This window comes from Dermacentor albipictus, chromosome 2 (assembly GCF_038994185.2).
Source record: "Dermacentor albipictus isolate Rhodes 1998 colony chromosome 2, USDA_Dalb.pri_finalv2, whole genome shotgun sequence".
NCBI classification, from domain to species: domain Eukaryota; kingdom Metazoa; phylum Arthropoda; class Arachnida; order Ixodida; family Ixodidae; genus Dermacentor; species Dermacentor albipictus.
The window spans coordinates 164,243,253-164,268,951 of NC_091822.1; the positions used below are offsets into that span (position 1 = coordinate 164,243,253).

Genomic DNA, 25,699 nt, shown 5'->3' on the forward strand with positions numbered 1-25,699 from the left:
ACGAGGCTTATAGGCGTTGTCAGCCATACCAGATGGCCAGTGAGGATATATATATATATATATATATATATAGTAAGAACTGACTATATATAAGGAAAGCTTAGGTCGAAGCCCGCCGTGAAATCAGACACAGCATCAAAATAAAATAGCCGTGAGCCAGTACACCAAGGCGGGCTTCATAAATTGCTTAAAATTGAAAAGAAAGCCACGATAAGGATGGGGAAATAGCGCTTGCCTGTGAAGAAGAACAGCAATAACAAAGTGCCGCCAATATGATGGCGTTTTGGCTTTCTACGCCCGTTTCCTGCTGGGCCGACGGAATAAGCGCAGAATCTAAGGAGATCAGCACAAGATCAGAACAAGATCAGCAGAGAAGGAAAAAGAGCGCGAGAGAGAAAAGGGGTTGGGGAGGTGCTCAGAAGCAGGAACCATTTATCACCGACTGCGATGAGCGCACCACGCGTTGTTGAACCCTTTTGCCGCTCTGGCTCGACTCGTCTGATATCACCGTGTGCGCTGCGAGTTTTCGTCGGTGTTCTTAGGTGCTGGTCTCCGAGGCGGCGCGTTTGCTGCTGTACCAGCTCAGGGATACGAACCCCCGTCTGGCGCCCTTGCCGGGATCAAAGCTAATAACCAATACCTATGTCTTTTTCTTTCTATTTTGTTCGTCCCACCGGCTGAACTTTCGCGTTGTACGGCGGCGACTGTATCACTTCGAGAATGCGTAGGCTTACGAGCGGATGGCACGAACGTGTGCTGAACTTTTTCTCGCGTGCTCTACTCTTTCTGTTGAATCTCAGTTGAGTCTTTTCATTTTTTTTTACAGCTCTTCTTATCATGGCAGTACTCGGATGCCTGTATACAAGCCGCCAACGTCTATTTAGAGATAAATGTAACGAAATAATAAATAAACCGAAAAGCTTTAAAAAAAGCAGACTGAATACAACATAGCAAGCACTGATTACGAGGCAGGCGCTGTCACGCCAATATAGGGTGCTCTTTGTAACGCCAGTGGTTCTGAACTCTGGCTGGCTTCGCTTTAAGTGAAAGCTAAACGAGGCGAAAATAATAAGAGCAAAAAAGAAACGGCAGAAATAAAGTGAAGGTCGGGGAAAGAACGAAGTAAAGAACATTACTAAATGTGTGTAAACAAAAAAAAAAAAGAACCGCGCAAGTCTTCAGCTGCAGGCCGGAGCGAGGAGTTTTGCCTGCGGGAAGAGCTCGAAAGGTCGGGACTCGGTGAACCTCCGTAGAGATGGATGCACGGGCGTCATATATACTGTATACGCGTAAAGCAAGATTGGCCCGGCACCCGAGGCAGCTGCTATCTGAATCGTGCGCGCATACCACTGCAGACGAACGACCTTTTTTTTTTTCTGAGGCACCACGCAACGACGCCACGTCGTGAACGAGTCGGAGCGTCGGGGGCGTCGCGCTGTTTAGGCACGCGGCTTCTTTTTTTTTTTTTTGTTCCATTGCGCCGGCGTTAGATTGCCGCCTCCGGAAGACGGATAGGCGCCGCCGGAGGCGCTGCAAGCCACGGCCAAATTGCTTTCCTTTTTCTCGCCGCGTACTTCGGAACCTGAAGAACAGCAAGACATACGAATAACGTAAAATAATACGAAAGGTCACGGCAGCCATTTCGTGTTGTACGGTGCTACGGAGGCTCTGGAACAAACGGTTGCGGAGTTGTCTAAAAGTTTCCAGACGACGGGTGCGAGTGAGTGATGGTTGTTTTCGGCAGACGACAAGGAACGCGAGCCCCCTTCCGGAAAACGTTGTACCGTTACACGTTTGTTGACGCGTGCTTGAAAGCTCCTCGGAAGCGTCTGGAAAGTCTTGCATGTCAGCGCGGCGGTAAATGTTGTTTTTATAATTAGGAGTGGCTGGCCGCTTGGTGTTTGGCGCAAACTTGTGTCGGATGCTTCATTCTTGGATGCGCTGTTTACAGTGAAGCTGTTAGCCTCTATACTCTGTCTCACGAGCTGACTGGAGCACTGTGGAAGCTGCACGAATTCGGACGTCTGCTGTGGTAACGGTACTGCCACCCAGCTGCCGCGGCTGCTCAGGCAGACCTAACACGGCAACTGGAAAAAGGGCTTTGTCTTTCAGTTTCCGCGTAATACATTTACGTTTTCATGTATATCCAAATAACAATCGGAAGATACCATATCTGTAGCTTGTGTGTGTGTGTGTCGTACTTCACGCATTTTCTGACGCAGTTTTCTTTTAAACATTGATTTAGCTCAATAATGCCCTTGCACTTGGCTGACGACGTGAGGATGTATCCTGGACTTCTGCCCCCATCCTAGCCCGCGTGACGTATATATCGCGTGTGGTGGTGATTCTTGTGTAACGCCGTCTAACGTCAGTTGGAGTGGTGGTATTTGTTTAACGTCCACAAGAGCTTTGCGGTAGACTTACATTTACCGGGTGGAATAGAGGCAGATATTTTTTTACTCTTTCTTAATTACCAGAGATTGTAAAATGGAAAACTGGCATCCACTTGACCGTGACATGAAGCTACAAAGGAATAATCAACCAGGTTTTTTCAAAAATGAAACTTCACATTAAAACAATAATTTGTTCTTATCCGCGAATTCAACTCGGGTTCTGCCGCTTTTCGCGTCAGTCGCACTGTTAGTCTAGTTAACCAGAAGGCTAGGGTATTGCAGAACAAGATCGAATTCGTAGACACGCTGAAGCGCAGAAACACTAAATCTGATGAATCGGTCTTGGCGGGAACTTTCAAAGCGTAGGAAATTTCATGAAAGGAAAATATCGCACGAATAATTGGGTGGATGATATGTTCTTTTTTTAGCAGTCATTAACTTCCTCCATATTTCGCAGGTCCTCTAAGCCAGGTCTCAGTACGAAACCTGAGCAAGGAGGCCCTTCTGATGCAATTTTGTAACGAGTATTACCAAGCAATTGCAAGAAGTGTAATGGCATCGTTACTCTGGATCATATGCTTTGGCAGTGTCCTGTGTTTTTCTCAGACTGTGACAAGGAAAGAGACTAGTTGCGACGAGTCCTTAACAGTGGAGTTCTTTTAGATCAAGTACAGGCCGTCCAGAAGGCGCACCACACGGCGGTAAGGTTAAACCTTACTGTCCCGACGTGGGAGCCACCTGCGTCCACCAAAAGGTTGATCTTCATGATATGAATAAAGTTCATCGTACCATATCCTACATTGAAATTATTTTCCTGCTAAATGAATATTTTCTCAACAGCTCCGTATTACTGTGGCCTTCGACACTAAATGATGAGCGAACCATACTTCTTGGTTATCAGTCTTTGCACTAGTAAAGAATGACATGCGGCAAAGTGACTCTTTACGACTGAGGATTGACACACGCCGACTCCAATTCGCAGTGGTGTTAACTAGCGTCGACTAATTCACTTCTTCAGAAAAAACACAGAAACGTTGAGCGCGCATTTGTATTTGTGGGGTGATGTGTGTCTGCTAAACTAAATATTCTAGACAGTGAAATAGGAGACACATATAGATGTGAGAAACGCCTGAATGGGCTCGTCTACTTTGTTTCTGGAAATAAAGAGAATTGCTTGCACTAACCTATTCTCGGTAAGAAAATCACTCTCATCGGCTCGCAGTGTGAGAGCTATAAAGTGACACATTTTCCCACTTTATCGATTCCAGGAGAGCACACATTTAAACATCAGATCATATAGTTTCAAAGTACGATGTAAGGATCGTGCTTTGAGTGACGCAAGATTACCGGCGGAATGCCACTGCTCGAATACTGCACGCACACGATTGCTTCATTACTCCTTAAATACGACTACTTCATCACCGCTTGAATAGGAGTGCTTCAATGCGTTTTGAATACAACGCCTTGAATACGACTCGAATGCTCTTTGAATATGGCTGCCTGAACAGCGTACAAAGGTGCTTTGCGGCAGTGATCGTTTAACAGGGGCTTGCACTGATACATTTTGTTAGCGTTCTCTTTTCCAACCTGCACCAGTAGCGCACCGTAAAAAAATAATAAAAGAAAATGTAGGAAACTGCTCCCAAAGGATGCAGCTGAAGTGCGCTTTGAGGCACAGTGAAATGCTCACCTTTCAGAGGAACTTGGTGGCGCTTTCTCATCTAACAGTGACTGCCGTGTGTTGAGCCATGTTTCCCCCTCTTTCCAGGAACACACCGACTGCAGGCTGTACTGGGACGACCCACGCTTAGGGGTCTATCATGTAAGCAGCCTTTCAGCTCAGCACATCTTACGCCGCTGCTGGCGATGGCTGCTCATGCTCATGCCTTTTGCGCATTCACTTACTTTTCATTTCGCTTCTGTACATTTCTACATTCTTTTTTTTTTCTTCTGCATCAAACTCTCCGCGTTTCTGCACAAACTACGCACGTGCACACTGCCCCGTAGAAGCTAGCCGCTGCATCTTTCGACTCCGCTGCTCTGCATTTCACCGCTGATCCTTTGTTTCGTTCTCTTTTCTTTTCTTTTCTTCTGAAAGACATTCACTCGTACGACGACGATCACTTTGAAAGTTTTAGGCCTGACAAGAAATAACTTCGAATACAACATGCAGAAAGCACACGATGTACCATCGCGCTCAGTACGAGCTGTAAGGCGCGACTGCTTTGCCTTGCGCTTTCGCAACTCATACTGAGCGCGATGGTATACTCTGGGAAGAACACTGCAAATACTAGGCTCTCTGGAAAGAGTACAAAATAAAGCGAGCTCACACTAGCAGCCGCGTTTTGTATTTCGTTCTTAAAGTCCGGTCTCTAGGCAGCTCTTCCTAAACGCATTCTTACACTTCAAGCATCGCAACTTTCAGACCATTCGCATTCAAAGCGCATGATTTCGCCGCGAGAAGGATCTCACCTAAGTTGGAAACAGGAATAAACGAAACATGCGCCTGACAACCTGCCCTGCATGCCAAACGCGTGAACGGAGAAACAATGCTTTGATTTCCTTTTTTTTAGTTTTTTTTAGTTTCTCTTTGTAAAGGAATAATAACACAGTTTGGAGCAGCTGCCTCTAAGAGCTGCATCAGTATGCATAAAGAATCCGCCGTGACAGACCTTCCTTAATTCTTCGTATTTGCGAAGCCTAAAACATTTTCGTAGAAAGTAGTGTCACTGCATTTGTCACAGCTTGCTTGCGAAGACTGCTTTGCCTGGGCAACCTTGACATGCCGCGGAAACGTCGGATTTGCATGCGCGTCTTATACTGCATAAAACACCGCAATATGCACTGCTTGAACTACACTGCATTTGTCGCTCATGCTGAATTTCGCGTAGGATAACGAAGTCGTCGTTGACATACTCTAAAGAAAGAAACACAAGGTGAACGTGGGAGGAAAGTTTTCGACAGTCAAAAAGTTGTTTGTGCGTGTTAAGTAACCGTACCCTCTTACGACATGTCGCTTAGCCACCCTGGTTCATACGGATGTGACTGTGTTTTACTGTACAACAACCAGCATAGCCTTGAATATACATTAGAGTTTAAAGGAAAACGTACCAGAAGAAAATATTGAGGCAAGATAAGGTTAAACGTCATTCCTCCAAAGTGTCCAAAGAGTCACGTTTTTTTTTTCTTTTTTTGAGGGGGGGGGAGGTGTATAGACTTTGCGTAGGCGCAAAACTCTTGTATGCAAAGAGCGGAGGGCAGACGCCAAGGAGGAACTTTGGTGCCACTTTTCACCACGTAGTGAGCGCTTCGTAAATCGCATTGAAAGGTATACATTACTTTCCCAGCTAAAACATTGCCTGGTTTCAGCTCACACGTAGCACTTGGCAGTGGGTTCAGTTCAATAGCATGCTTGTGAGCATTACTTAACATGGTTTGTTCACAATGAATTCTTAGTGCGCATCGCTTGAGACGGCGAAGCCCACAAAATGTCGATTTTGCTGCCACGGAACTGTAGCGCCATCTCTTATCGCTACAGCGAAAGGCGCGCTGCCCCATGTTGTAGGCAGAGAATTCCGTCGTTTAGTTGAAGCAAAATCGATGTTTTTTTACGTCGATGCAGACTAAATGCACTTCGCTTTTGTGCGGACGAAATAGCCACAAACGCTTGTAACCTTGTTTTTAAGCTGAACCTACTGAGAGGTGTTAGCGGTGGGAAATTTAAGCGGAAATCAGTTAACGGTTTATCTGAGAGAGTTACGGTATTGTCTACATGGGACTCCTGTTTCTGCAAGAATCTGTATATATTGCTTAGTTTAAAATTGGCCTATCGTAGTTGAGGATGAATAATAAAAAAAAGACAATGACGCTGCACTTCAGCACGAAAGGAAAGGCCGTTCTGCTTAATTGGTTGAATTTGCCAGTTTAAGAACTAAAGCATTCTGCCTCTTGACACTGCTCAGTCGACACTATTGCGAGAATGTGTCGCCCTGCCTGGCAGGCATCTGAATCAAAGCATTAAGTAAATGATCTCCGAGATTAAGCGATGCGCACTTCGCCGCCAGATCTTGTAGGTCATGCCCATTAGCACTCGAAAGCGCATGACCTCCAAGATCACCAACGCATACATTTAGATGTGTTATGAGGTGCTTGACACCTCGGCCGCCAGTAGCATTGAAAGTGGTGGTAGGGCGATCACTGTCCCCTTTCCCGTTTCCTGTTATTTATGGAGACCGTTTACAGAGCGTATGTGCAGGGAGACTACTATGTTTAAAGGATTGGCTCGGAGCCTTTTTTGAGGGATAGTGTGAAAGAGAAAGAATGCGAAACAGAACTTCTTAGACCAGGCTCAGTATGGCTCAGTGTGGAAGCTTCAGATGCGAAGCTCTACAGTGAGTTAATTGTGTCACGATAGCCCGTTGTCAGCACCCAGTGCGACGACAGCGACTTATCGCAATGAAAGCAGCAGGGGAAATGTTATATGGGAGCCAGACAAAGAGAGACAAAACATTTTATTTTGAAGAAATCTGGATAGGATATCGTTCTGCGTAGTGCGCGAGCCTCGCTTGCTGTGTTGACCAGGACGTTGCCAATGAAGACCGCAAGGCACACCTTTGGTAGGCAACCGTGTTTGTTCATCACTTCCTATAGGAATGTACAGCTCTGAAGACATCCGGAGACAAGCATCGGCCCCAGCAGGTGACATCCTTCAAATACGGGATCGCACCCCTGGCTACGTCAAAAATGCGCTTTAACTCGTTGTGAAACTTGGCATGTGGAACTTTCAGACGTGGTCATTAGAGGCTCAGTGGCCGCAGATGGCGTCCCACCCCTCGCCTGTCTATCATGTGCAACCACTTCCGGTGCTCCTGGAAGGAATCGCTCCTCGACAACTTTTCTTACTATTTTCCTTTTTTGGACGAGGCTACACAAAGCTTCTGGGCTCAAACTTCGAGTAATGCATATGCTGAAAATTCATGGAGAAAGTAATTTTACGCCAAACGAAAAGCAGCGCCCTGTCGCCTTCCTATATTTTATTGCCGGCTTCCACTAACAGGATTGGTTTGCGTCCTTTTAAGCCAAGCGTGTAAGAGAAATAAGGCCGCAGAATTGTTAGGGTACGCCTCAATATTGGACCGACGGTGGTGGAAGACTACATGTTGTGCTTTCTAGTTCTTTTCCGGCATTGTTGTGGTTTCTTGTTTTTTTCTTTTTTTGATGCATGGCGGACAGCATAGTCGTGAGGCAAGCACCAAGCGTGGATGGGATCCTGAGGCAGCTCGTGACGCCTCAGGCTGGAATCGACGGCGACGGCAGGAAACCCTGTAAACACTCGGCTCTACCGCAGTGTTATGGAGCTCGCATATTGCAAAAGACGATCTACCGCACCAAGTACGTGACCTAACTTACAGCGCGGGTCACACTTTTGCTTCCGTACGGTGGCGACAAGGTCGCCTGGGAAGGTCGTGAAACGCTGCAACCAAGTTGTTTTGCTCCCAGGGCGCGATGCCAAACATGATCAACACGTCGTCAAGAAAAAGTTGCAGGCTTCGACCTTCGAAAAAATTTGAAGTACCGAAAGCGGGTTTACGGGGATCTGAAGCCCGTGTAATGGATCACATTGGCGGTGCGTCATTACCGCGGTGCCCGGTAGGTCTCGCATAACGCTCGTGCGCTTTTCCTTACATTCACTCACCTTCCCTATCCGTGCTGGGCTCTCAGATTCGGAGTGCTTGTTTGACAATAATGCAGGCAATCATCTGTTTTGTGTAAGAATCTGACGGCAGAACACGATTTGTTTGACAATAATGCAGGCAATCATCTGTTTTGTGTAAGAATCTGACGGCAGAACACGATTTCCCGATAAGCAGTTGTTCGAATAGAAAAATTCCCTATTCGTACCAAGAAGAAATACTAAAACAAGTACGTCCTTCAAATGCGAAATTGAATATGGATGTATTTTCTCAGTTCTAAATATGGCAAAGTATACAGATATTGTTGTGTTTATTTCGCTAAAGAAGCTCATTTAGATTATTTGAGACATGTATTCCTGTTTACAACCTGTACGTCCGGTCAACTTAGGAGCTTGCAACAGAGGGATGACTGAAAGGTGGTATATCTAGTGCACCATGACAGCGACAATGTTGAAACAAAGCAGCTGCACGTCATGATATGGACATGAAGTTTTCTGCTCGTTGAAGGAGGTTAGTCTAATTCTATAGCGCAGCACATTGTCACGAAAAAATGCTAACATGATGAGACTAACAAACTAAGAATTTGTTTTGCCTAGATTGAGACAAAGGGGCTCTACAGCTGAAGCTTATTGACCAAAACTTACTTGCTCCATACTTTCGCTCAAGAACGGTTGACTCTGCCCAATAATCATGGCCTCATTCCAACAGGAGAAGCACTTGCAACAGTCGCCACTTGCATCGGTATTTCTCCCTGTTCCCACTCATAAATACTAGCTCCTCATGTTCTATTAGAAACTCAAGTTCGACGTCTTCGCATATTTGAACAGGAGCAATTATTTTGACAGCTTTGAATAGTGAATTCTCTAATGGAATGCAAATCAAAAAAGCATTTTCATTCGCCTTTTTTTGTATTCGTAGACCTACTGAAAAACATTCTCACTTGCAACGAGCCGACTTCCCTCTTTAATTATGGAACTTGGCGGATCCCGGCACATGGGAAGTCTGAGTTTAGCGTGTGTGTAAGAGAAACGGTGAATGGGCATGGATCGCTTTTTAGCGGCCTTTACAAATTTCCCCATGCGTCATGAACACGCAACAACGGCATGTAAAACAATATGCATGCCACGAGCATGCGGACATGCGAAAGTGCCGAACGTTAAATCTGTTCAACAGGGCGTACACATTATGTCTACGATGCTCGCAACACTTTCATCACGTTATCACACTGCTTCTAACAACCGAGGTTGCACTCCTTCTTCGGCTCTTTGTTTCAGAAATCTGACAGTTGGTTGTAGATAGCCCTCAATCTCTAGGGCAACAGTTCGAAGCATCATTCAAACACAATGAGGAGATATTACTTCGAGGCGACACTGCACTCTATAATACAAGCTAACCATCCAGGACAAGTTCCTTGCACGAATGCCCGCTGCGACTCATCTCTTTTCACTCACTGCGCAAAATAAAACTCGCTTGCAGAAATGGTAGGCGTAATGGGAGATGTAATGTGCTCAATTATTTTACACTCGACCGTCAAATAAGCTGCTAACATACAGAACGTATACATGACATATTTTCGTAGTCTTGTCTCTCGCTGTCAGTTTGTCTATATTAGGCTGCGTAACAAAATTATTGTTGTTCTACAGCGAGACGGCTCAGGAAAACAGGGGGCGCACAGGTTCCTTTCCTTAGAACATTCCAGGACCTCAAAAATTTTCGGCGAACTTTCCATTCCGCATAAAATCTGGAGCGAAATTTCTTCCCATGCGTCGCAATTGTGCCCCCCTTCCAACGTCGTCGGAATGGGCCGTTCTTTCTGCTACTCCTTTTTATTTAAATTGACAAAAAACGTTCCTGCTAGACTCTTCGGCATTGGATGAGTGAGGCCATACCGTGCAGCAGCTTCTAAATGAGCGATGCGCGACTGTGGCGAGCCACGAATGCGTCGTGTTTTCGCGTCCTTCAAGTGCGAGGAGACACGCTATGACATGGACACTGATGAAAATTTCAGATGAAGCTTGAGCCTCGGCCAGTAGTAAGGACACCAGAAGCGCAGTACGGGGCTCCGGTAAATATGCACAATTTAGTGCTCATCCCTTCGTCGGTCATAGAGACAACTGCAACGAATGTCCTGGCTGAACCTCTTCGACGTACCCACTCAAATATTGTATGGAGGTACCTGCGTAGCGGTGGAATTATTTAAATACCACGCTAATCCAAAACCAAGATAGGGGCTGACAGATGGAATAGCTCACTGTGGTATAAAGGTTATAGACAGGGATAAGGAGCCTCAGACAGGATGGCCAACGTTTCGATAGGAGGATCTATCTTCGTCAAAGGCGGCCTCGTCATTCTCGGCATGTTAGCTTTAAAAGCTTTGTACAGTGGCGTCACGTGCGGTTGTCGGTGGCGGCTGGTTTTAAAGGGAGAGACTTCAGAGAGAATGAGCGCTGCCGCCTGCCATCTGTGAGCCTGGTTCCCAAGACGGGGGGACAAGAGCGGGAGAGTGGGAGGGGGGGGGGAGAAAAGAAAAGAAAGAAAACGAGAGAGAGAGAGAGAGAAGAGAGAGAAAATAATGTAGAGAAAGGCAGGGAGGTTAACCAGAAGTAGTTCCGGTTGGCTACCCTGCGCAGGGGGAAGGGTTAAGAGGGATAAAAAGAGAGAAAAAAGACACCAATAGGGGAAAAAGAGCAAGAAAAGGAAAAGAAGGGAATGGGAGGGTGTTGGGGAAGCGAGAGGTTAGGGAGCATTCAAGGGTGTCCTTGGCGGCAATTTTGTGGCTTTAGAAGAGCCGGTCAGGCGGTCAGTGCGCGAGTAACAAAAAAGAGACTCCAAAAGACATCATTTGAAAGAATTACTTTAGTAGCACAGCATCAATGCGTCGAGTAATTTTGAAGGAGTTGAGATGGCGACAAAGAATTAGGGTGAAGTTAGGGCGAAGTTAGTTAAGACAAAGGTAATTAAGACATAGTCATTTAGGGCACTACAACCAAAGAAATTTGGCGGGAGTGAAACTCTCGAGCTTTGGTAGGGGTCCCCTTCGTCGTCTTTAGCACATGCTAATGTGACGCAATTCTTCATGACTTCGAGCGTACCGGAATCTTGGAAGAACGCTAACATAGCCTAATCCATAAGAAAGGGGATGCCAAAGAGTTGAAAAATTATAGACCAACCAGCTTACTGTCCGTTGCCTACAAAGTATTTACTAAGGTAATCGCAAATAGAATCAGGAACACCTTAGGCTTCTGTCAAGCAAATGACCATGCAGGATTCCGTGAAGGCTACTCAACAATAGACCATATTCACACTATCAATGAGGTGATAGAGAAATGTGCGGAATATAACCGACCCTTATATATAGGTTTCATTGATTGCGAGAAAGCGTATGATGCAGTCGAAACCTCAGCAGCCATGCAGGCTTTACGGAATTAGGGTGTAGACGAGTCGTATGTAAAAATACTGAAATATATCTACAGCGGCTCCACAGCCACCGTAGTCCTCCATGAAGAAAGCAACAAAATACCAATAAAGAAAGGCGTCAGGCAGGGAGCTACGAAATCTCCAATGGTATTCACAGCGTGTTTACAGGAGGTATTCAGAAACCTGGATTCGGAAGAATTGGGGATAAGAGTTAATGGAGAATACCTTAGTAACTTGCGATTCGCTGATGATATTGACACGTGTACTTCATCGGGCGACCACGTTTCCCCGCATAACAAATGTTATAGCACAGCGTGAGGCGCGCCTGCATGTATCCGAAGTTTCTGGAAAGTTGTCGATGCTTCTATCCTCTGTCTGTTGTCGGCGAACCTTGTTTTATGTGATTTCATCGCGTGACGCGAATGGTGTAGAACTTTGTGGAAGGCACGCGGGTCCCAACGATTAATCTGGGACATTCGACCACTGCTGTATAAAAGCCGACGTGCTTGACACACTGATCAGATTTTCGACGATCGCCGACCGTGTTCGCCGCTATCGTTGTGTTATAAGGGTAGCCTGTTTTGTGGGCACAGGTTCGCCCAATAAAAGTTAGTTTTGTCGTTCACACTATTGCTACTGTGTTCTTCAACGGTACCGCCACGTGACAATATTGCCTTGCTTAGTAAATCAGGGGACCAATTGCAATGCATGCTTACTGAGCTGGAGAAGCAAAGCAGAAGGGTGGGTCTAAAAATTAATCTGCAGAAAACTAAAGTAATGTTTAACAGTCTCGGAAGAGAACAGAAGTTCACGATAGGTAGAGAGGCACTGGAAGAGGTAAGGAAATACGTCTACTTAGGCCAGGTAGTGACCGCGGATCCAGATCATGAGTCGGAAATAATCAGAAGAATAAGAATGGGCTGGGGTGCATTTGGCATGCATTCTCAGATCATGAACAACAGGTTGCCATTATCCCTCAAGAGAAAAGTGTATAACAGCTGTGCCTTACCAGTACTCACGTATGGGGCAGAAACTTGGAGGCTTACGAAAAGGGTTCTGCTGAAATTGAGGACGACACAACGAGCTATGGAAAGAAGAATGAAGGGTGTAACGTTAAGGGATATAAAAAAGAACAGATTGGGTGAGGGAACAAACGCGGGTAAATGACATCTTAGTTGAAATCAAGAAAAAGAAATGGGAATGGGCAGGACATGTAATGAGGAGGGAAGATAACCGATGGTCATTAAGGGTTACGGACTGGATTTCAAGGGAAGGGAAGCGTAGCAGGGGGCGGTAGAAATTTAGGTAGCGGATGAGATTAAGAAGTTTACAGGGACAACATGGCCACAATTAGTACGTGACCGGGGTAGTTGGAGAAGTATGGGAGAGGCCTTTGCCCTGCAGTGGGCGTAACCAAGCTGCTGCTGCTGATGATGATGAAAGTGACCGTCAATTTTTTCATAACTCGTTTCGACGGAGGCAACACGTTGTGTTGCTCTATTGATTCAACGCTAGCTCATTAGCGTCCACAGTGATCGTGAGATGGCTTCTGCCACAATTTCTTCTTCTTTACCCATCGATTCGGAATCCGTAAAGATATGGCGCCGCCAAATCTAAGCTCAATCACCAGAACCGTGGCCGCCTGCATAAAGCAAGCTACCTGTGCCTCGGTAGGCAGCGGTCGCTCAGAAAAGAATAGCGCTCGCCACCGGTGGCACGTGCAGCCGTGGCTGGCCTTAACGAAAGGTCGAGGCTTGAGTCTCGAGCAGGTTCGCCAAATGGCGAACCTGCTCGCCGGCTGATCACCGGCTAGATTTTTTTAAGTGTATCGACAGGACCACTTTACACTGGCGCATGTAGCTGGCAGTCGGGAGAGACCTCTATAGGTACGCTTAGATTGCAGTCATAAACTACTACTACTGCTACTACTACTACTACTACTACTACTACTACTACTACTACTACTACTACTACTACTACAACTACAACTACTACTACTACTACTACTACTACTACTACTACTACTACTACTACTACTACTACTACTACTACTACTACTACTACTACTACTAATAATAATAATAATAATAATAATAATAATAATAATAATAAGTAGAAGCCGCGCGTGCGTCATCTCGGTTGCTTCGGTAACGAGCCACTTGTCCAAGCGTGCCAAAAATAAGCCATATATACAGCGGTCGCTGCAAGTAAACAGAACGGCACGGTTTTGCGGCAAACAATCTGCTTAGTGCCCCATAGGCTAGCTACCTTAGGGCAAGCGAAAAAGGAAGTACTGTGCTTTTTAGATTTCTAAGTCACCGGTGGGCAAGTGCGACAGTCTTTCGAAAAGCCTGGCCGAGAAGTTCCGCACTTATTTCTCGCGAGGAAAGTTGGCGCAACACAAAATAAAACTCTCATGGGAAGAGAGGACAAAGACAAGACAGCAAGGCAAGACCAACTAGCACAACAATGAATTATTCCGTACTTATTGCTGTGCTACCGGCCAGCACCGCCCAATAAGTATATATTCACGCTTCGTTCAACGGAAGGCGCCTGGCCTGTTCAAAAATAAAACGAGGCTCGTTTCAGGCGTTTCTAAACATAGAACCACTGTTTTCGGTCTTCGCTAGTAGGCTTACAGCCTGTAATCTTCAAGCTACCTCGTCTTTTGCGGAGGTCTATCCTCTATCTCTACGCAGGCTGTGGCTGCGAAGAGAAGAATGCGCGTTCACACAGGCTCAAAAAAAAAAAGAAAAAACCATGCGAGAACAGCATACAATCCTGTATTGTCTAAACGGCTTTTCGACGGAAGTAAGGGGCAAAAAGGCGGCGAGAAAAGCCAGCAGTATAGCGAAAGCTTAACACTCGATGACACCGCCTACTTTTCTTTCCTTGGGCTGGGCGACCCGATAACCCTCGCCTCCGCATCTGCTTTCTTCGAGTGCTGATCGCGTTTACCATTGTTGTTTTCTCGTTCTTGTGTCGCTGAAAGACAAGGGAAATCGCGGCGAAAATGAAAACACAGTGACAAAGAACGGGCGCTGTAAGCTTGGTAAATGTTGTACAGGGAGTGGGAACGTCGTCTGCTTCGCGCGCGTCGTCTGTTACGCGCTTCGACCTTTGTGCTGTTTGGGCAGCAGCAGCAGCAGAGCGCGAGGCATGGGGGATCCTGATTCGGGGCACGGACAATGCTCCCGCCTAAACTGGCGTTCATATATATGTGTCATGCGCCCACGAAACCAACGCATCGGTCTCCTTGTCTTGTTTCGGCGCGTCGGAAGGTATATACGTACTAGATATAGGGCGATTCTGAAGAAGTGTTGCAGAAGCGATGGGGTCACGTATACTCCTAGGCCACGAAGGGAGGCTGAGGGAGCATGTATGTACACATATCTGCGAAAGGAGGCGGACGCAACTCGAATGCGAAGAATGAATCTCTTCTAACACCCAACCTCAGCTCCCCCTCTCCTCTCACCCTAACTCCCACGCACTTCCATTTTCTTCCGCCCACGCTCCTAGATCTGTAACCGGCGTAATCTTGGCGCCACATGCTCTCATAATATATCGCCTTAGCCGCCGACGATTCCTCTACTGCAATCGTGTCGTGTTATTGCGAGACACTGTTGTTGCTTGTGTGTAAAACACGTCTCTGTTATACACACTTTCGCTTCCGCCCACACATACAGCGCGCGATTGAAGACTGGTGATGCAGGGCTCCTTGTCATGACATTTACCGGGCTATTAGATTAGATCAAAGGGAGCGTGGAGAGAGAAGCGACAAGTGGTATTTGTTGAAAAGTAGCAAGCCCATTCTACTGCGAGAGGCAGTTCGCCATCATACGACATTGGAGCCGAATGTGAATGATTTATGTGCTGTAAGGTTTGCGGTCGAGCTTATCTAAAGGGGTAGCTGGCCCATGCCGTCGTCCGAATCATCCACGCCAAGGCCGTTGTTGAAGGGAAGAGCATGTTCTCATCGAGAACAAGAAGTATTGGGTTTATTTACAATATCTACATGAAGAGTGGAGAACGTTACATCTCATCAGACTAGCATGACTGGAGTGAAGCACACATAGGAGCCGCTAACGTTTGCTTAAACCCCCCTCTGTCCCCTCTAGATCCCTAGAACAGGGAAACTGCTCTGCAAACGTTCGTCCAATCGGAGCATCCGAAGTCGTCGAAGGACCCGCGTTGAGGGCAAGGGTTCTCACCCTCACTCCTGCACCTTTGTTTCACTGAACACACAGAAAAGAGAAGGGCTTCATAGACAGGAGTTGTCGCGCTTGACTCAAGTTGGCGCGTCTTGGTTCCTGGGATGACACCGCGGTTAGCTTCGGTGTTTGTCAAACGACCGTGGTGGTTAGCGGAGTCCGTGAGGGGATGCCATAGAACACCCGTTTCCAGGAGTTTTCTTGCTCCCATTGGTCCGTGAAGGCGTCAGTGAACCAGCTAACAATACTCGGTCCGCCAAACGTGTCTCGCTCTGCGGGCGCCGGTGGGGAAGCACTGCCAGCTTCACGAAGCGATTTGTCGCAGTGGGCTAGGAGAGGCTAGGTCACTACGCCAGCTGATCGATCGTAACAGTGTCAAAGGCCAAGACTATGGCCATCTCCAGCTGTTGGCCATAGTCTATGATGGCCAAGACTATGGCCATCTCCAGCACAAAAGAGAATTGATAACAGTGCTTTTACATTTGCTTCGTAAAAGGCTTTTGCAGCATATTCACGCGAAATCCGATGACGTGCCGCTTGCGGTTCGGGTTCTTGATCCCTGCCGCCTGGTACGCTCAAAGCAGTCCCTATCAGAAAATTTTCGTTTAAGTTGCATTTAAGTCAAATCACCAGCTGTTCAATGAGCGACATCTACAGTGCACATACATATAATACGTGCTTATGTAGGGTGCCTTTACAGTACCAACTAGTACAGGATACCAGCTTTTCTTTTTTTTTTGTGGCACAAGCCCCGAGTGACACTCTTGTTTCTTGCGCAGCACTACCGGTTCACCTCCTGAGACGACCGGGGACGAAATTCAAAATAAGTCAGAATAAAATAGAAAAATACAGTACATACATAATTGATGGGTTGAGTAATAGATAGGGCACTAGAGCACAAGGTTAGTTACAAGTTGAGTTACAGAAGTGTCTGGAATAATTGTAATTAATTAGAAACCACTGATTACCGCGGACAAAATTCAAGATAAATCAGAAAAAAAACAGAAAAAAAATTGTACAGTACAGAATTCATGCGTGTCATTATAGATACGATATCACAGCTTAACTTTAGTTATGAGTTACTGAAGTATCTCTCTCTTTCACTCCCCATTCTCCTCCCGGCGTATAGGGTAGCAAACTGGACTCAGTCTGCTTAACCTCCCTGCCTTTCCTTCTTCCCTTCTCTCTCTCTCTCTCTCTACTGAAGTGTCTGGAATAACTAGAATTAATTAGAAAACCCTGACTAGCGCACACCAAAGCCCCAAATCGCAGATTTTAGAGACCCGCCACGTGAGCACGACTTTGGCGCAATTCCTGGAAACCCGGAAGTGCAAAGCCGAAGTAATCGCGTCGTTAATGACGTCACGGAATAAATGTGGCATGACATTTAACCGGCTAATTTATGGAATACTGTTGCCTGGCATAGACCGAACATCTGCCTAGTAGAGCCGATGTGACGTCACTCCCTCCTCTCTCGCTTCTCCTCTTCCGGCGCGCACCTGCTCGCTCGCTTGCTCGCAACAGCTGCACGCGCGCGCTCGTTACATGACCGTCAGCACCGCAGAGAGCGCTTCGTGTAAAGCCCCTTAAACTTCGTAAAGTAGTGCCACGCTTTGAATAATGCCGCCTCCTCATCGCGCGCTCTGGCCGAGGCCGCCGCCGCGTCGCTATTGGCCTAATAGCATCACGTGGGCCCTCGCGCCTTGCTTCACCGCCATTTTTGCTCGAGAAGCGTCTACGGAGGGGCGAGAAGCGCATGTTGGCGCCGTTGCTACGCTCGAGCAGTGTAGGCGGCGCCACGGTCGAGGAGGGAGCGTGAAGTGGAGGAGAAACGAGGAGGAGTGAAGGCGGAGGAGGAGAGTGTTGCTACTTCACGAAGTTTAAGGGGTTTTAGCTCCGTGCGCCGGTCGCTAGGGGGCTTCAGTCGGCGAGGTGGCGCGCGCTGCGCTTTCTGTTCGCCCCCCTCCCTTGCTCGTCACCCGCACATCGTGCCAGGGGAAAGACGTTCGCGCGCTTCCTCCTCCGAGTTCGGCTTGCGCGCTGCGTTCGCCTTAAGTTAACCTAAATAACACCAAGGCCGAGGTGCGAATGCCACTAAGAGACACCTAAATGAAAGATTAGAACCGCCTACCATTTTTCTTTTATGCGAAGCATATTACGAGAGCTCAACCCAGCTTCTCAGGCGCGGCGGTGTCGCCTTGAAACCACGTGACACCGTGACGTCACGACAGAGGAGAAGTGGCTTTGGCTCAACTCTTGCAAGACGGGCTGGGTGGGAATCGAACCAGGGTCTCCGGAGTGTGGGACGGAGACGCTACCACTGAGCCACGAGTACGATGCTTCAAAGCGGTACAAAAGCGCCTCTAGTGAATGCGGTGTTGCCTTAGAAACGAGCTGTTTCTAAGGCGTTTGTCTCTTGCTCAGGCGCACATTTCGTTGCCGCGCCGAACGCTGCTTTGCTCGACGCTCACCGCGTCCAATGCGGGGCGCGTAGTCGCTGCCCTGTAGCCAGCCCATTGTCTTACACCCCTTGGCGGGTCGACGGGAACGCTGTCGCGTTCCACTCTTGAAGGCGAAGCAGTAATGCATGAGTTGTTTCTTCGTCTAGCCGAACCACTTATAGCCAAGCAACAGCAGTTCACCAGGCTAAACAGTGGTTCAACAACTAAAATAAAGGCTAGTATGCTTCGCATCCTGGGCTTAACCTTAGCTAAGCCACAGCCATTTTTTTCATTCGTAGGGCGCGTCCCTGCTAAAGGGCTATTGTCTATTTGGCCTGCAGTGTACGACTTTCGATGACTGCCTGCATCTGAGTGGTATTGTGCTTCTCGACGCGACCGGGCTAAATCCCGCCCCCCACCCCGTCGCGCTCTACTTACTTACCTACAAAACCCGGTTTAGCTACCCGGCTGTAAAGCATTCATTTTGTTTTTGTTTGTTAAAGAGAAATTTTTGACCGACTTCTTGTTCTTATTGTTTACGATGTTTTGTAGTTACTGCTACCTGCGTGTGCGTTTTGTTTCGTTTTTCTGTTTTCGTGCTTGTTTTCTTCCTACAGGCAACTCTACTCTTTGCATTTCCTTTACTCATTATGGCCTGTCATTTTGGTTCTTTCTTTGCTCTTCACTTCCCCTTTTCCTATCTTCAACTGGTTCTTCTATCCCCTCTTTTTTAAAGAGTAGACAGGACTTGTGACCCTCTCATTGGCAGTTGCCAGGCTGCTCCCTTATTTCCCTCGCTGTTGATTGTATATCTATGTTGTCACATGAAATAATAATAATAATAATAATAATAATAATAATAATATAACGATATTAGTAACACGGATATTGCTATTATTGTGGGTTCGCCTTTTTTCTCGCCTTGGCGTAGTCCAATAGTGCAGTGGTGCCATGCCGAAGTGCAGAAGGAACGCAAGAATACGCCGGGAGCCCAACAAACACGCTATATGCAAAGGAGACGGGTCGCCGAACAGGCGAACTTCACGCGCGCATCCGGCCTCGCTGGCTTCGGTGGCCCTGTCTGGCTCATGACGTATGCATCTGTCACGCGTGGCGTGTGGTTAGCTTCTTCCTAGGTAACGCAAGAAAAATAAGTCGCAAAGTGTAAGGTCATTTATACGCCCAACTTTTTAGTTTTAGCGGGAAAGAAAAAAAACTGGCCGTGGCTTAGCTAAGGTTAAGCCCAGGATGCGAAGCATACTAGCCTTTATTCTAACGCGACAGCGTTAAGGAGCTCGTGTCGCAGAAAAGCCAGTGTCGTCGGCGTCGGCTCAGGCGTGCGGCGCTTGCTCAGGCCCACATTTCGTTGTCGCGCCGAACGCTGCGTTGCTCGACGCTCACCGCGTCCGAAGCGGAGCGTGTAGTCGCTGCGCCGTAGCAAAGCCACCTAGAAACAGTCTCTGTAGCACGCCGCAACCTTCGCTTCTCATTCATTCCAACGAGCAGCTCTGTCTCCAGGAGGCATCTCACCTCGTGAGTGTCTAGCAGAGGCAAGCGCAGCTGCTTATATACCGCCGCGAGTTGGAGCACCGTTTCTCCTCTGTCGTGACGTTATGGTGTCACGTGGTATTGAAGGCGACACCGCCGCGCCTGAGGAGCTGGGTTGAGCTCTAGTAATATGCTTCACATAAAAAATGAAACGTCTGCAAGTTGATTTCTCATTCTTTTTTCCCCCGATACTCGCGTCATGCCTCGACATTTCTCCTAATTTCTTGTGTGTTTAGAAAAAGTTTATTTCGACAAGAGACGATACGAACACTGAGTCATAATCACGGCACAATTCCACGCGGACGATAACATGTAAGACACGAAACACAGCGCGTTGTCAACGCGAGTAGTGTCCAAGTCCTCACGCACCAACATATAAACACGTATACCCACGGAAAGGCACAGTTACACATAAACTAAATGCCACATGTACAAAATGATTTTCAATATATACAGTGTGCACAATGGTTATATACAATGATGATGTGATTAACACTTTACACAATTTTGAAGTGATGTGCACGAGATGTGTATATACAAAAATGATCATGTATACGGGAGGACACACACACAGAAATCACGGGCACCTGCATTCTATGTGCATTAAATGAATAATTCTGATAGTCTGGCTACAAGAACCAGGCTGGACGAAAATTCAGCCATACGCGTCTATTAGCCACCGACAGGAAACGACATGACCACTGTCGAAGGAACTCTTCTTCTCCAAGGAAGAACAACTCCTCCGACAGAAACGACAGTAGCTCAGAGTATAGCCTCCCCATAAGTGGAAATAGAGCGCGGTGACGACGTCCCATGGCAACTGCCTCGCACCGGTTACGCCATAGACAGAAGGCCCCCGCAGCAATTAAAAGTCGCGCGAAGCGGCCACGTGAGCAGCGACCAGATGTAATAAAGCGGTTAACTCCAAGGCCACGAAATCCAGTATGCACGGCCCTCGAAAATATCCTGGCAACGACGCATTGCAGCAGTACATGTTTATTGGATTCTTGAAGGGGGCAATTGGGACACTGCGAAGATGGGACAACGCCCCACCGCTCAAGCCTGTCCCGAGTTGGAAGCACTTGCCACCCTAGACGCCACATGAAGTCGCGTAGGTGGCCAGGCAAAAATGACGCCGTTATCGCATCCCACGACACATTATTTGAACGTGCGAGGCGCGCTGGGGGAACTAGAGGAAGCAGTAAGGCTGACATAGTATCTACTACACGGTTTTGGAGAACGTCTACATCAGGACATACCTGTTGTATGTGTCGATAAAATGCCACGGTCGTACAGTAAAATGTAGGCGCGTTTAACACTTGTGGGCCGCGATTTAAGTGTACGCCCGGTAACATGTAGCGAATTTTCGTGCCAAGGAAATAGCAAGCGAGTTCACGCGCTGGACACTGATCATGCTGTAACAGACGGAGCAGAAATCGCAGAGCAAGCAGCCGGCAGCGGACAGACACGGATGGGAAGGCGAACCCACCGCGAGAGCGTGGTTGCCCAAGCGCCGCGCGACAGACTAGTTCTGTACGGCCCGACCAGAAGAAGGCACCAAGAAGGGACTGCAAGGACCTAGTAACCCGTAATGGTGGCTGTACGACGTGACAAACGTACCACACTCGGCCGCAAAATACAGACTGCGCTAAGTACCTTCTTTCTGATAGGGGTAAATCATAACCTTGAACATCTTCAATATTTCGCCTTACATCTTCAAGAATTGAGAGCCACACAGAGTCTGATATGCCATTAGAGGTGTAGTCAAGGCCTAAAATGCGAAGAGAATTGCTCTTTTGAAAACGGAAAAGGGGACTCAGGCGTGTCTGTGGTGAACCAATGAACAAATAACGACATTTTGAAAAATTTAGCGCAGCACCTGAAATATTTCCGTACTCAGTGAAAATTCGAAGGCTACGGGTTATGCTATCTTCATTCCTGAGATATAATGTGATGTCATCGGCGAAGGCTGTCACCTTTACAACACCGCTACCAGGCAGTGGGAGACCACATACGTAAGGGTCTCTCACTATTGAGCGCAGAAATGGTTCAAGGCTGAGCACAAAAAGTACTGGGGATAGAGGGCACCCTTGACGAACGCCACGAGTAACGGGAAACGGTGCACTTTCTCGACCATCAAGGAACAATGTACTTCGGATATTTGAATAGGTATTCCTAATAAGTTGAACAAAATTTGACGAGAAGCCGAACGAGGTTAGTACATTAAAAATATAGTTATGTTCAAGGCGATCGAATGCCTTTTCTTGATCCAGTGAAACTAAGAGACCACGTGCCGACCTGGTCAGCGTGTATGTCATTATGTCACGAGTAACGAATGAAAGACTGTGTATCTCTCTGCCAGGGACTGAGCATGCCTGATGGTGCCCTATTTGGGAAGGCATCAGGCTTCTCAAGCGCCGGGTGAGAACAGCTGTGAAGGTTTTGTAGTCAACGTTGAGAAGCGTGATTGGCCTCCATTCCTTTGGACGAACTGATGACGGATCGTGCTTAGGTATCAGCGCAATACGACCGTCCCGAAAACTGAACGGGAAATCAAAGTTCTCAAAGCATTGGCTGATAACCGATACGAAAGTGGCACCAATATCTTCCCAGAACGTTAGATAAAAATCCACGGGTAACCCGTCCGGCCCTGGGGCCGAGCCACGCTTCATTGAAGATAATGCTGCCTTCACTTCCTCGGCTGATGGTCGTGCACAAAGACGGTTAGCTACCTCAGGTGGAACCTGAGGCAGCCCACTAAGCAAAGTATGAAGTCCTTGAGAGCCAGAATCTATTTGCATGGTCGTACGCGCCATGTTTTCAAAATGCGTTACAAAGAGCGAATAATCACGTGTGGGAGGTGGTGTAACAGGAAGTGCTCTTGGGGCCGCAGAACCGAATGCATTCGGCTGTCTAAAAAGCGAGTTTCTTGAAAAGCGCAGAACTTCGGGGTGTGCACACGGATTACGTCTGCATCGCCAAGCAGCAGCTGACAAAGACGACGCCGCGATGAGGCGTTGGAAACGCCTCCGTAGCTCACGCTGCCAGGACCGCATCAACGGAGTCAGTTGATTGACCCGAAGGGCGATGCGGAGCTTCGTGGCAGTATCCGCCAGTTCCTCTGACATACGTCGTCTGAGTGCACGTCCTTCAACTGAACAGTGTAGACGCCATTGCACCTTGAGCGCATCCCATGACTCTCGGTCAGATCTAGAAACAGAGGCGCCCAAAACTCGTGACAAACAAGAGCGCGAGCGTGCGTCATGTAGAACGCGCATGTCCAGACGCCAGGGTTTTACTGATGAGGAAGCAGGGAAGCGAATTTCAAGTATTACTGGTTTGTGATCGGAAATATAAACAGGGGATGAAGGTAACGTTATCACATCAGACTGGGTGACATACTGAGCTAAACTGCTTGGCACATAGGCACGGTCTAACCTGCTTGACGACGCACCGCGTCGCCAGGTCCAGGCAAAGAAAGAACCATGAAAAAGTTGATATGTATCTAGCAACGAAAAATGCTGGACAAGGCGACGCAACTCCCGTGCGTTCCAATCAGGGCGACCCCAGCCCGGGCCCTGCACATCTGCTCGCGTGTCTAAGACGCAGTTAAAATCCCCAACGAGCACCACGTGACGACCGTCAAGGAAATACACGTCCAGGTCACGGAAAAAATCATTGGACCTTAAGGCCTGCGCGGGTCCATATATGCACAAAATCCGTAACCTAAATGAAGATAGTACACAATCAAATGCCAATATTCGCCCAGTCCCATCATAAAAGACATGATGATCTCGCAAGAGAGCTCTGTTGAAAATAATATTTCAATAATAATAATAATAATAAAAATACCAATAATAATAATTTATCAAATAATAATAATAAATAATAATAATAATTTCTTTCTAAAGCCCGTGCTGCTTCATGGATCGTCAACGGAGCCAAACAAACGCCGACTGCTAACAAACGACATCTCGAAAAGCCTCAATACTTGTGCTGGGTGGTCCGCAAATTTCATCTTCATATGTAATTTGCATTATAGACAACATTAATGGAGAAATTCGCAGGACATGTGCTTTGATGATTCCTTCGTATCTTTTAAAATATTGACTCCAAAAACAAGACAAGTATGCCTTAAATTATATGTCTCGAGGTAAAACATTTATCAGTACGGTCAGCATAGGAGGTCGCTTGCTAAAACCGCACCCAACGAAAACGTCATACTTAGAAGGTCTATATATACATGCATGTTTTGGTTCCCTAGTAAAAATATTGACATGAACACTTCTTTTACAGCAAGCCAGCTTATGGCTAGGTTCTGGCGGATCTCGTCTCCATGTACATATACCAAAAATTTTTCAAACGTGGCCGATCCCACCGATAGTGCAATGCCGGGCCGATCCACGGTGGAGGTGAAGCAGACGCTAAGCACTCCCCATACGTGGACTAATCCTGAAGATGGTGCAATAGTGGTTCAACCCGCGGCGGAGGTGGAGTTCGTCATTTAGGAGCTCACATCCACAGCTTCTGTGATCATCCTTTTTCACAGAGTGGAAGGGCACTGACTTTATTTTTATCCGGTGAGCGCATTTCACCGCTAACAAATGTCAAAGTTTATCGCTCAGTGCAAGACGTGCCTTTCTGTACAGGAAGTTTCTCAAATGATATCGACAGTTCTATCACTTGTCTATGTTGTCGCCCACCCTTGAGCAATCAAATTATATGCGCGTCGGCAATACTGATGAACATCCTAGAATTTACGCGAAGAACTAATAATTGCGCTGGAAAGTTGATTGAGCCAGGTATAAATAGCCGAGCCGTCTGATTCGTAGATCAGATTTCGGCGATCGTCGAGTGTGCTCGGCGCTATCGTAGTGCTTCAAGTGTCACTTGCTTTTGCTGGCGCAGACACGGCCAACAAACGCTCAAAGTAAGCAAGCATGCTGGCGTGATACAAATGTCAGAAAAAGAGATAAGAAAACATTGCAAATAAAATTCATGAGCCATTCCACTCTGTGAATGCGACCAGCGAGGCTGTGTGCGCATGATACAGAGGTGACACGAAATTGTTAACTAAGGTAAGAACATATATATTGTCCTGATTTCTGGTCATCCTGGTGATATAAGTACGCAGACACATTCGCCTATTATCTTTGTTATTAAATATGGCTGTCACGTAAGGCAATGAATGGCTCAATGAATAGCCACAGTGGCATCGGAGCCATCTGTGGATGAAGACGACGACGACGAAGGCGTTAGCACTGGCCCGAGCACGTTCGCGTGGTAGCGCCGAAAATTTTAAAGCGAAAGCTGTACTGGCCGCGAACTTGCGATTTCGCCGTGGTGGTGCTCCGAGGAGGCACATGACGTCACAACGCGCTCCTCGCCGTGGATATTTCTCTCTCGCTCTCACTCCCTAATCACTACTGCGCATGCGCCACTAGTAGCACCGAGCCACAGGTGCTCCGCCGCCGCCGTTTGTTACGAGTTCCATCGCGTTCCTCGTGGTTGCGTTCGCCTCCGCTCGCTTCGCGAGCTACGTCGCATGCCTGATAAGATGTCGGAGGATTGAAAAGGAGAGCTCGCGTGCGCCGCAACCACACTTGAGGTGGCAGTAGGGACGGCGACAATTCTGGTAAGCAGGAGGAGACCAGGAATCGACATTGGAACGAGATGAAGAGGAAACCAATCGCCCAGGAAACAGACGAACAGCGCGCCGAACGACTGGCTAAACGCCGCAACATAGATAGAGCACCACACTAACCTGGACTTGCAATCAAGATTAACCAAGGCTAACCATGCTATGCCTTAGCTTTCGCTACGTATATCCTGGCATAGCCGAGGTAAGCCACAGCCAATTTTTTAGCACTCCTTTCTTTATTTTTTTATTCTTGAGAACGAGCACTCAGTGGCTGAGTGTCACCACTGTGCGAACCTAAGTGCCAGAAGTGTGGATGTAAAAGTTATTTACCTTCCATATTTTCTTTTTTCCAAGT

At 47.3% G+C, this 25,699-nt stretch overlaps 1 protein-coding gene across 1 annotated transcript in view; it reads left to right on the forward strand.

The window, feature by feature from the left end:
• The window catches only part of LOC139056253 (uncharacterized), a 642,331-nt gene that overhangs the window by 192,720 nt on the left and 423,912 nt on the right, over positions 1-25,699 (forward strand). Inside the window, exon 2 of the mRNA XM_070534328.1 lies at positions 4,162-4,215. Within this exon, the coding sequence (XP_070390429.1) occupies positions 4,162-4,215 (54 nt within the window). The remainder of the gene's footprint in view (positions 1-4,161; positions 4,216-25,699) is intronic.